This window comes from Salmo salar, chromosome 20 (genome assembly GCF_965601325.2).
Source record: "Salmo salar chromosome 20, fSalSal1, whole genome shotgun sequence".
NCBI lineage: Eukaryota > Metazoa > Chordata > Actinopteri > Salmoniformes > Salmonidae > Salmo > Salmo salar.
The window spans coordinates 17,919,414-17,932,016 of NC_138310.1; the positions used below are offsets into that span (position 1 = coordinate 17,919,414).

The 12,603-nt window shown below is 42.6% G+C and overlaps 1 protein-coding gene across 1 annotated transcript in view; it reads right to left on the reverse strand.

Annotated features, from left to right (window-relative positions):
- LOC106579993 (voltage-dependent N-type calcium channel subunit alpha-1B) overlaps window positions 1-12,603 on the reverse strand; it is a 141,616-nt gene that overhangs the window by 97,487 nt on the left and 31,526 nt on the right. Inside the window, exons 4-6 of the mRNA XM_082966250.1 lie at window positions 8,630-8,721; window positions 8,220-8,372; window positions 7,426-7,613 (exon numbers count right to left, since the gene is read on the reverse strand). Of these exons, the coding sequence (XP_082822376.1) occupies window positions 7,426-7,613; window positions 8,220-8,372; window positions 8,630-8,721 (433 nt within the window). The remainder of the gene's footprint in view (window positions 1-7,425; window positions 7,614-8,219; window positions 8,373-8,629; window positions 8,722-12,603) is intronic.

Below are 12,603 nucleotides of genomic sequence, written 5' to 3' on the forward strand. Positions count from 1 at the left end.
TCTTAGCCTGTCCTCCTGTGCTCAAAGGCTAAATCTGGATTAACAGACACTAATTTAATGGGATTATTAATCATGCTAATTGTGACACTGTCTAATGCTGTTGGGGAAAGGTGGAGAATATGCCCCACAATATTGTAGGCAGCAGTGGTGGTCAGTACCTTTTAAGATGAGGGAGGACAATTTTTTTTATGGGCATGGCCTTATTTCTATTACAGCATATTGGATGGCTGTCATTCATATTCCATTCACCCAGTTCAATGTGACAGTAATAGATTTAGGCTACTACATTATACACGAATTGTCCCTATACCCATCACGAGGTTGCTACAACCTAGCACATGATTGAAAGTTTACAAAGTAGGGCACACAGGTTGAGAGACAAAATTGAAGACAAACAGTGACACATGGACAGACAGTGACATTCAATACCGCCTTGCACACTCTATGCCTGCATCTAGCTGATACAGTGGCTTGCGAAATTATTCACCCCCCCTTGGCATTTTTCCTATTTTGCTGCCTTATAACCTGGAATTAAATTGGATTTTTGGGGGTTTGTATCATTTGATTGACACATGCCTACCACTTTGAAGATGCAAAATATATTTTTTGTGTGAAACAAACAAGAAATAAGACAAAAAAACTGAAAACTTGAGTGTGCATAACTATTCACCCCCCCAAAGTCAACACTTTGTAGAGCCACCTTTTGCAGAAATTACAGCTGCAAGTCTCTTGGGGTATGTCTCTATAAGCTTGGCACATCTAGCCACTGGGATGTTTGCCCATTCTTCAAGGCACAACTACTACAGCTCCTTCAAGTTGGATAGGTTCTGCTAATGTACATCAATCTTTATGTCATACCTCAGATTCTCAATTGGATTGAGCTCTGGGATTTAACTAGGCCATTCCAAGACATTTAAATGTTTCCCCTTAAACCACTCAAGTGTTGCTTTAGCAGTATGCTTAGGGTCATTGTCCTGCTGGAAGGTGAACCTCCGTCCCAATCTCAAATCTCTGGAAGACTGAAACAGGTTTCGCTCAATCATTTCCCTGTATTTAGCGCCATCCATCATTCCTTAAATTCTGACCAGTTTCCCAGTCCCTGCCAATGAAGAACATCCCCAGAGCATAATGCTGCCACCATTATGCTTCACTGTGGGGATGGTGTTCTCAGTGTGATGAGAGGTGTTGGGTTTGCACCAGACATAGCGTACCAGATGGCCAAAAAACACAATTTTTGTCTCATCTGACCAAAGTACCTTCTTCCATATGTTTGGGAAGTCTCCCACATGCCTTTTGGCAAACACCAAACATGTTTGCTTATTTTTTTCTGGCCACTCCTCCGTAAAGCCCAGCTCTGTGGAGTGAACGGCTTAAAGTGGTCCTATGGACAGATACTCCAATCTCCGCTGTGGAGCTTTGCAGCTCCTTCAAGGTTATCTTTGGTTTCTTTGTTGCCTGTCTGATTAATGCCCTCCTTGCCTGGTCCGTGAGTTTTGGTGGGTGGCCCTCTCTTGGCAGGTTTGTTGTGGTGCCATATTCTTTCCATTTTTTAATAATGGATTTAATGGTGCTCTGTGGGATGTTCAAAGTTTCAGATACATTTTTTTATAACCCAACCCTGATCTGTACTTCTCCACAACTTTGTCCCTGACCTGTTTGGAGAGCTCCTTGGTCTTCATAGTGCTGCTTGCTTGGTGGTGCCCCTTGCTTAGTGGTGTTGCAGACTATGGGGCCTTTCAGAACAGGTGTATATATACTGAGATCATGTGACAGATCATGTGACACTTAGATTGCACACAGGTGGACTTTATTTAAATAATTATGTGACTTCAGAAGGTTCTCGTTGGCTGGCCCTCGCTTCATACTCGTCGCCAAACCCACTGGCTCTAGGTCATCTACAAGACCCTGCTAGGTAAAGTCCCGCCTTATCTCTGCTCACTGGTCACCATAGCTGCACCCACCCGTAGCACGCGTTCCAGCAGGTATATCTCACTTGTCACCCCCAAAGCCAATTCCTCCTTTGTCCGCCTCTCCTTCCAGTTCTCTGCTGCCAATGACTGGAACGAACTACAAAAATCTCTGAAACTGGAAACACTTATCTCCCTCACTAGCTTTAAGCACCAGCTGTCAGAGCAGCTCACAGATCACTGCACCTGTACATAGCCCATCTATGAATAGCCTAAACAACTACCTCTTCCCCTACTGTATTTATTTATTTATTTTGCTCCTTTGCACCCCAGTATTTCTACTTTGCACACTCATCTACTGTCAAATCTACCATTCCAGTGTTTTAATTGCTATATTGTATTTACTTCGCCACCATGGCCTATTTATTGCCTTTACCTCCCTTATCTCACCTCATTTGCTTACATTGTATATAGACTTATTTTCTACTGTATTATTGACTGTATGTTTGTTTTACTCCATGTGTAAATCTGTGTTGTTGTATGTGTCAAACTGCTTTGCTTTATCTTGGCCAGGTCGCAGTTGTAAATGAGAACTTGTTCTCAACTTGCCTACCTGGTTAAATAAAGGTGAAATAAAAATAAAATAAATTGGTTGCACCAGATCTTATTCAGGGGCTTCATAGCAAAGGGGGTGAATACATATGCACACACCACTTTTCCATAATTTTTTTTTTATAATTTCTTCAAAAAAGTTATTTTTTAAATTTCACTCACTGTCTATTAAATTAAATCCAAATAAAAATCTATTTAAATTACAGGTTGTAATGCAACAAAATAGGAAAAACACCAAGGGGGTGAATACTTTTGCAAGGCACTATATAGGATGTAGTCATTAGTCCAACAGTTGCAGATGAGAGTTTCTATTGGACTATTTGTATGAAATTCAGTGAGGAGGATGGTCCCCCCTTCCTCTTCTGAGGAGTCTCAACTTGTAGGCAGAGTTGTTAATCTGTACTATTAGGGAGTGAACCAGGCAGTGTAGAATATTGAAAACTGCTACTGAATCAACAGAGTGGATCAACTTCACTAGGTATCACTTCTATTGAATTGGAGTAACAGCTGACAGGGGAATGTGATATCTCATCAACCATCATGAACTCTGACAGTCTGTCCCTCTCAGCATTCTGAGCATGCCTCCCCCCCCCCCCCCCCCCCCCATTTCTGTGGATAGAGAGCTGAAGAGCTGGGGAGCTGGAGAGCATCCTCCTCAGCTGATAGTCTCCTCCCTCTGCCAGCGTTGGAACAGCAGCAGCCTGGCACCGTGTTGGCCAGCGTCAGGGAAGAGAGAGGCGTAGCAGGGTAAAGCGGCGGGCGCCAGAAGACTGGCATATGCTGCTCCCCATCAGGCATGGCAGCAGTGGGAATGGAGCAGAGCGGGCATGAAGCTGGGAATGAGATGCCACAGGTGGCCATCCTGGCTGTTTCTGAATGAGCCACCTTCATATAGAACACAGGCTGCATGGATGTGCATGCTTTAACATGGAGACTACTGTATTCACACACAATGCTCCTTTCAGCTAATTATCATTTACTGTCAACTATTGGAGCTCAGCAACTGTTGATTAAAAATGCTGTAGAAAATCCTGCTAAGAAATACATAAATTCTGAATGCAAAGGTATCCTAAAACCACCCACAGAAAGTCTTATTGCAAAATTGTTGACTGGCCCTAGGGCTGTGGCGGTCACGTTGTCAAAGGCGTCGATGAACGGTGACCAAAATGCAGCGGGTATAGTGCTCATCTTTCCTCTTTATTTGAAAGAACACTCAAAACAAAATAAACAGACGACGAAACAGTTCCATAAGGCACACAGGCTATACAGAAAACAACCACCCACAAAAACACAGGAAAAACAGGCTGCCTAAGTATGGCTTCCAATCAGAGACAACGAAAGACACCTGCCTCTGATTGGAAGCCATACCTGGCCACACATAGAAAAAGAAACATAGAAATGGAAAACTAAAACCAAAATCCCCTAGAAGCAAAAGCCCCCAAAACACACAAAACAAACACCCCCTGCCACGCCCTGACCATACTACAATGACAAATGACCCCTTTACTGGTCAGGACGTGACACACGTATTTCGTCAGTCTTAGATTGTCAAGCAAATAACTGTCGGTCTCACGGTAATTGACCGTTAATTATCATAAACACATTTAGCATCTCCTGGCTTCCACACATAGCCTACAAAACACTGATGCAGACCTTTGGAACATCTACATTTTAAAAAGTCTAATAAATCCATGTAATATAGCCTACACCTTCACAATAAATGCATTATTTATTTTAGACAGGTTTAAAGAAATATGATATGAAGAAAATGTAGTCTATTTCAGAAGAACAGAATAGCATACTCTGAGTTGTCCTTATGTTAGGTCCTGATCTGGCTATGCCATATGGCTGTGGGCTAGACTAGTTCATTTAACAGACAAGATTTGGTTAGAATTCCGTGGCATTATTTTATAGTATGAAAAATACAATTGAACAAAGCTGAATAAATAGAAAGGATATTTTCTCCAAACGATTTGAGGGAGTGTGTATACGCGGCTATTCTGTGTTGAGCAGTTAACAAAGAAATAGATATTCCTACATGCTTAATTTAGAGTTATTAATGTAACAAAGTTTGGGCTATATGTTTAGATGATTTTTAATACATTGTAAGGCTGCATGATGCAACTTTAATGATGATTTGAAAAAATTTGCTTGAAAGGCATGAGCTCTGCTTTGTTTATTTGCGCAGGCTGTACACACTTTATCAGTCTCTCATTCACAATTTGACAAGCACTTGATAATGCTTCGAATTTCCCAGCGGCATCACCTGTGTGTGGCCATATTGCACCCTAAAAAAATCCATGCCTTTTGCCGTTCTCCGAAGCACCTCTCACTCACATGGTTCTCCATCACATGATCGGGTCATTCTCACAGGTACAAGTGAAGACAGACACTTCGGGGATGCAACTGCGCGCGTCCTTATCCAATTCCAAGGTGCATATTGAAGATATTGGAAGAACTGTCCACATTTACTTTTCGTCAGCCAACAAGATGAGTAGGCCTAACGAACAGCAAAAGCACTAGCTTATGTCAATATTATCCCCCATAGTACAAACGTTGACCTATTCTACTCTGTGCGCGAAATAAATATTCCAAACATAGTCTGGAAGAGTTGTGGGATGCAATAGATCCCAAATTAATATAACCACTAGCATAAAAAAAAGTTTTTTCGCAATGAGGCTGACGCAAGAGATCAGAACGTTTAGCTTAAAATGTGATAAACTATTAGGCTATTTCTTCACATTGTAAGCGCAGCAATGCGCACACTGCAGTAAGCGCAAATGTTTCATTAGCAGGAAAACACCATTGTCAAAAGTGACTGCAAATGTGATTATGCATGTAATGCTTTTTTATAAAGGTGCATTTTTTTGGTGAAAATTATCTTCCCCGAACTTGAAACTCACGCGCTGCTTATGTATGTCAGATAGGCTCTACACCCATTGTAAAGGTGATTAATGTGCTTAATTTTAAGAAGTTATTTTTCCACTTTAGTTGTCATACAAACCATATCAAAACATATAAGCCTATGGGCTAGGCTAAATGAGGTGTGCAATTATGATTAGAAAAAGTTGCAAAAAAAGGCGTTGTTTCTTTCTTTATGCTGGGCATAATTCACAAGTGATAATCTATAATTCACAAGTGATAGGCTAATATTGTCACCCATCAGACTATTCTTGATGTAATATTGTCTTTACATATACTAAAGAATATACAGTGCATTCGGAAAGTATTCCTTGACATTTTACACATTTTGTTACGTTACAGCCTTATTCTAAAATGGATGAAATAGTTTTTTTCCTCATCAATCTACACACCAATACCTCTTAATGACAAAACGAAAATAGTTTTTTTGAAATTTTAGCAAATGTATTGAAAACAAAAAACTGAAATATCACATTTACATAAGTAAAAAAAAAAAAAAGGGAAGGGGTCTCAATATTTTCCAAATGCACTGTATGTGTGAAATTTGTTTTGATTTATAATGGACCCTTATCATGCACCTGTCTTGAAACAGGGGCAGAGGAAAAAATACGTCACGCTTTCCCATGGTTCATTTTCATGCCAGCCAGGTAGGCTATACTCCTGTTGTAAAGACATGCAATGTGCTTAATATTAGGAAAGTTGAGAAATAAATATAGTGGGCCTTGCCTATAGAAAGCTGATGGGATCCTCCTCTTTTTAGTAGAGGCCATCACTCTGTTTTCTGGCTCAATTGCATAGCCTATAGAAATGTTGCACAACATGAGCTCATGGGCTCTCATGAAGTGTTTGATTAGATTTTTGATTACATTTGCATTGATGTCAGAGTGATTAGAGGGACAGTGGAGTGCTGAGTACAAGGCAGTTAGTTTGGTAAGCTACTAAAGACCATCAGCAGCATCAGAGCTTGGAGAAGCCTAATTACCGTGACTAAACAGTGACGAGGAATTTGACTGCCTTCATGACTCGTGACTGCCGGTGTGGCGGTAATATGGTCACCGCAACAGCCCCACTGTCAGCCTATCCTGGTTGGTTGAGTGCGTCACAAGCCTTGGGAGAAAGAGTCCAACTGGAAATCCAGGGAAACAATTATTTGACATCAAAGAAGTTGGCAGCATCCCCCCTGCCCCGCCTTTCCGGCTTTCAGCAACAAAACAGCTATTGAGTAATCCGATCCCAATCCGAAGACAGGCCTACTGCTCCACATTTTGTGGAGAATAAACACACTGTCTTCCCAATAGAGCCATTCAATATTTCATGTTGTTACACAATCATTTCCTTTTTAAATGATCTAATTGTGACTCTTATGCAAATGTCACAGGCTGTGATTTGTTGGAGACCTTGAGTCTGTCTCTAACATGAATCTGCCCCATGACTCATCCTTCCCCATCCAGCAGGTTCCAAGTGTACTGGAGTCTCTGTCTCTGTCTAATAATGTATCCAGGGTGCACTGGGAACTGAGACCGTACCACAACCCATACACTCCGTAACCAGTTCACATGTCACGATCAAATATTCTGTCCTTTTTCACAACAGATGACACAACACATAGTCAATCTTCGCTCCACTGGGGTAAAAAAGCATTGAGATCATTGTCTTTGAGATGCATTGTATTGCCATAGTGAGTAACATGTTAAAGTGATCCATTTTTTACATTTTGCATTTGAGTCATTTAGCAGACGCTCTTATCCAGAGCGACTTACAATTAGTGCATTCATCTTAAGATAGCTGGGTAAGAGAACAGCATATCACAGTCGTAGCGAGCACATTTTCACTCAATAAAGTAGTTCTCAGCAAAGTCAAGGCTAGCAGGAACATATAAATGTTTTAGTGGGGGGGGTTTAGAGATCCCTCATACTTGAGTCTGAAATCTGCATTTTTGTCAGTGCGATATCACAGGCAAATGTTATGTATAGGGTGAACTCACGTTATAGAGGATGTCCACCCATCCCTCCATGGTGATGCACTGGAAGACGGTGAGAATAGCAAAGAGGATGTTGTCGAAGTTGGTGATGCCGTAGTTGGGGCCGATCCAGTATTCCTGACACACAGTGCCATTCTCACAGGTCCTCGCTGGAGCCTCCATACCACAGGGGAACTCTGCTGCCTGCTCACCTGAGACACACACACAAACACACACACACACGCAGGTACACACACACAGAGGAATGTACGTTACATTGCATTTAAGTAATTTAGCAGACACTCTTACTCAGAGTAGTGACTGCATACATTTCATATTGTAGAAGATCTCTTAACAGGGCCATTTCTGATACCAGACCCAAGATGTGGCCATCCTGCTTTCCCTGAGAGGGGACTTCTTAACCTTAGCGAAAATTAAAACTCAAAATCACATGTTTATGCAACTGCTTTAAATGCTGGTTAGTAGCTACGTGTCTTTGCAAAGTTAGTGTACTGTTAGTGTATTGGGTCATGGCTAGAATGTAACACTCCGTTCGCTAAGTGGCAGCGAGACAAGAGCAGCAGCATTGCAAGCATAGACAAACATGCACGCATACTGGCATGCATACATGTAAAGGAAGTGGTTCATTGAACTACACTAGTGTGATGAGACCTAAAAACGTGTCTTTGCTCCCAGAACTATACTGTAGGCTTTACCTCAGCACATACATAATTTATATCAACTCTAAATATGCAAGTTCTTGCAGTTACACAAAACACGGGTGATTAAGATTTCATAGCGATGTGCATTGTGCATACCTGTATCAGTCCTGAAGCAGGTCCGGTGGAACTTGCCCATGTAAAAGTCCAGGCCGATGATGGCGAACATGAGGATAGCAAAGAAGAGCAGCATACCGATCTGCAGCAGAGGCACCATGGCTTTCATGATGGACTTCAGAACCACCTGAAGACCTGAGATAGAGCACGTTTTCACTTTACTCCCTCCCATGTTATAGTATTAACATTGGTCATGGTAGAGCCCCCAAATGTCTCTTTAAGTTCCTTTATTTAACATTTCCTGTTATCCGAATTACATAAGACGACATAACCAAAAAGGTAATATATAACTCGATATTTTAATGTTTGGATGACAAACTTACAACAATAAACATATCCAAACAGAACATTGTTGTTGTTTTGTCCAGTGATTCCAGAGTCATTGTACTTACTAGGGATTCCAGACACCAGTTTCAGTGGCCTCAGGACCCTTACCGCCCGCAGAGTTCTCAAGTCAAAGTCTGCTCCCACTGTAGCCAGCATCCTGTTCACAATCAAACAACAACAGACCTGGAGATGAACAATCAGACTGACAGTACGACAATCTGTACAACCATCCATCATAAACACACAACATATCATTGACATTATGAACGATTGAGGGAAGTCAAGATCATCAATAGCAAATGATGTCCCATCTCCAAACATCACAGAGTTATTAGTTCCAAGCATTTCATGTGAGTGTACAATTTCTCCAGTATTCATGATGAACTTGCATGTGATATAAATGTAAATGTCTCTGAAAATAAGGTCCTATGTTTTGTATTATCTAAAACTACAGGGGTTGTCATGTGCTGTGTGTCTGACACTAGTGTGTTAATTGAGTATCAGCAGGGCTGGTTTAGAATACATAACTACAGCGTCTTAAGCATCTACAGGGACAGAGAGACAGTGTGGAGAATGCGAATGATTTCATATGGATGTTGATATGCAGAGGGGGCACTGACACACAGAGAGTGACCAGCAGCTCAGGACACATGACTTCAGATCTCCACTTTCCCTGTAGATTTCAGGAGAACTCTTATTAAAATGTGTGGTGCTCCTCTCCCTTGTGGCCAGTTTCAGTCTGAGCCGGTGAAAAGCAGCAGCATTTCCTCATTCTCCTGGGCGTCTGACTGCATAATCAAGACACTTCAGCCTAAAACTTCACCCCCATCGTTAGAGGATCTGACTGCACTTTCACAGTCTCATGGAGGAGAGGAGCAGTAAGAGGGGAGAGAGGAGGAGGGAAGAGAGGAGAGCGGAAAGAGGCTGGCGGGGAGGGAAAGGGTGGCGTGGAGAGAGGTAGGAGGGGAAGGAGGAGGAGAGGAGAAAAGGAGGAGCGGAGAGAGAAAGGGGATATGCATTAGCTTCACAGCCTGTCCAATCAGCCCACAGCCTCTTATTCTTGCAGAACGCTATTGTGGAAATGGAGCTGGCCTGTGGAGAGCAGCTCCACCCCCAAGAGTCTGGTCCAGGGGGACAGACAGACAGGCCAGATCAGTATCATGTTACTGAGGCTGACGAGTGTTATTGTACACCCACTATCTAATCCACTGGCTGGGCTGAGGCACAGACTGGGGTCTGGGGAGATGCTGCACTGAAATGAGTGGTAGAATCTCTGCACTGAGAGCAGGAGGGTGGAGACAAAGCTGGGGGGGGGGGGGGGAGGGAGGGAGGGAGGGAGGGAGGGAGGGAGGGAGGGAGGGAGGGAGGGAGGGAGGGAGGGCAGAAAGCATAAGGGGGAGATTGTGTTGTTGTAATTGCAAAAGACAGGTTTGAGGATTACCTAAAAGGATTACCTAAATCACACTGTTTCTAGAATATTACAGTCATGTATTCTTCATATGAACCAGAATCATACACATTGCTTTGTGATTACAGTAAAATGCATACCACTTTAGTAATCTACTGTACGCCACAAAGATTTGATATCCCCAGAATATAGGCTAACATAAGGAAAGTAGAAGGAGAGTCGGCAGGGTGAGGCAACCAATAATTGTTGTGGTTCAACTGATATTCTTTTTCCTTTCTACTGGGTCTTAATTAATCACAGTCTACTTACAGTATATACTCCCAGCTGGGATTACCTTCATTAGAAAGGAAAGAATGAGGAAATGAAGTGACTCAAATTTTCCCCACATCAACCAGTGCATATCAGACTCCAAGTAATATACAGTACGTTGTCAGAGGGCTATAATTTCCTGCGTTTGTCTATCCCAGTGAGATAACCCCATCTCCCATCATGATCAGCCATGCTATTCTAATGTTCCAGACTGCAGCTGGCATTCTGAAATATACATCACTTACTGTATTCTCAGTGAAATGAGCACTCTGCTTCTCTCTCTCCCTGCCTGCCTGCGTCCCTGCCTGCCTCCCTCCCTGCCTCTCTGCTTGCCTGCCTCCCAACCTGCCGTTGTTTATCCCTACAGAAAAGAGAGAAAGCCTCAGGTCCTCGTACATACTCCTGACTGAACCAGTCTCAACATGAGGCAAAACGCTGCATACAAATACAGATCAGAGGTCCCTCATGTCCTCGTTTTCTGGGCTTATATTTTGGCTTTACAATATATTCCTTTAACATTACCAAAACAGGGTTGAGATACAAAATTATGACAATTCAAAACCGAATGGAATTCAGTTACACAGAGGAGATATTGGCAAACCAATTATCTGGGTTACGTTTAGTTTTTTCAAGCTCCTTGAACGAAATGGTGGGAAAACTGATCATGGACTGGATTGGCTGGAGTTCAACACCAACTCAACCAGGACCTGTCTGAATCTGATATGACTGGGTTTTCAACCCAGGCTGTGTCACTGCTTCAGCCACCAGAAAAAAAGAACAGGTGTGTTTCCCATCTCCAAAGTGGCCAGCATTGCTCAGATGAGGAGGCCCATATTGGACGGCTCCCAGTGGGCTTTAATAAGGCTGGTCGGAGACTTTCTCTGCCATCTCTCTATCCCATATAGCCCTGGCAGCAGACAGAGCAGACAGCGGGGTCACGGTGAGGGCACTGAACACGCAGGCATCTACTATAGGGCTATGCTTAAGGGACTAGAGCGAGGACAGCATTAACATGTTACCCCAACATTGCAGAGTAAGAGAGACTATAAAACACTAGTCCCTTAAGTATACACTGAGTGTACAAAACATTAAGGACAACTGCTTTGTCCATGACATAGACTGACCAGGTGTATCCACGTGCAAGATGTGTTCCCTTATTGATGTCACTTGATAAATCCACTACAATCAGTGTAGATGATGGGTAGGACACAGGTTAAAGAAGGAGTTTTAAGCCTTGAGACAATTGAGACATGGATTGTGTATGTGTGCCATTGTTCAGAAGGTGAATGGGCAAGACAAAATGTTGATGTGCCTTTAAACAGGGTATGGAAGTAGGTGTGTCAAGACCTGCAACGCTGCTGGGTTTTTCACGCTCAACAGTTTGCCGTGTGTATCACGAATAGTCCACCACCAAAAGCACATCCAGCCAACTTGACACAATTGTGGGAAGCATTGGTGTCAACATGGGCCAGCATCCCTGTGGAACGCTCTAGACACCTTGTAGAGTCCATGCCCCGGAGAATTGAGGCTGTTCTGAGGCCAAAAGGGGGAGATGCAACTCAATATTAGGAAGTTGTCCTTAATGTTTTATACACTCAGTGTAGGCCTACACTAAGCTGCTGTAAGAGGTATACCATATTCAGAGGTCTTTCTTCAGTAGGAATATAGAGGCTACATTGTTAGTCAACTTACTTTCCATTCAATTAACTGCATTGACAGTAGGTAAGCAGGTTTCTAAATGAATGGCCGTACGCCCCAAAATGCAGAAAATAAAAATATAACATTTACCTCATTATGTCATAGTTGTTTTCCTCTCGGCTGCAATACCTAAATGATGTAACTATTTCCTGTTGTAACTATTTCCTGTTGGTGATGGCATGTATGTGACTAACCGTGCCTGTGCCCTGGGATTTCATCTCTACAGCACTGATAATGCGTCCATCCAAGCATTTGTATACCATGTCTTTGCATCATTGCTGTTTCTATAGAGCCTCTGCTCTTTGAGACGGAATTAGTTTGTTGTTGTTTTCACATCACACCTAAGCGTTGTGTGTGTGAAGGGATTGTGGCGCTCTGTGGAACACGCTGCATTAGCTTGTCACTCCTCACCAAACAACATCTGGCCAATGCAGGAGAAAAGCCCCATCTCCATCCCAGCAGAGACATGCACCACAAGATGAGTTACTTAATGGACCTTCAGATAGTGGAGAAACACCATCCTCTCTGTTTTCAATAGCAGAGCTAGCATCTGTTAGGACTGTTACTATGGCTACTTTATGACCATCTAAACTAAATAAACTACCGACACTTTTACCTGTGTTA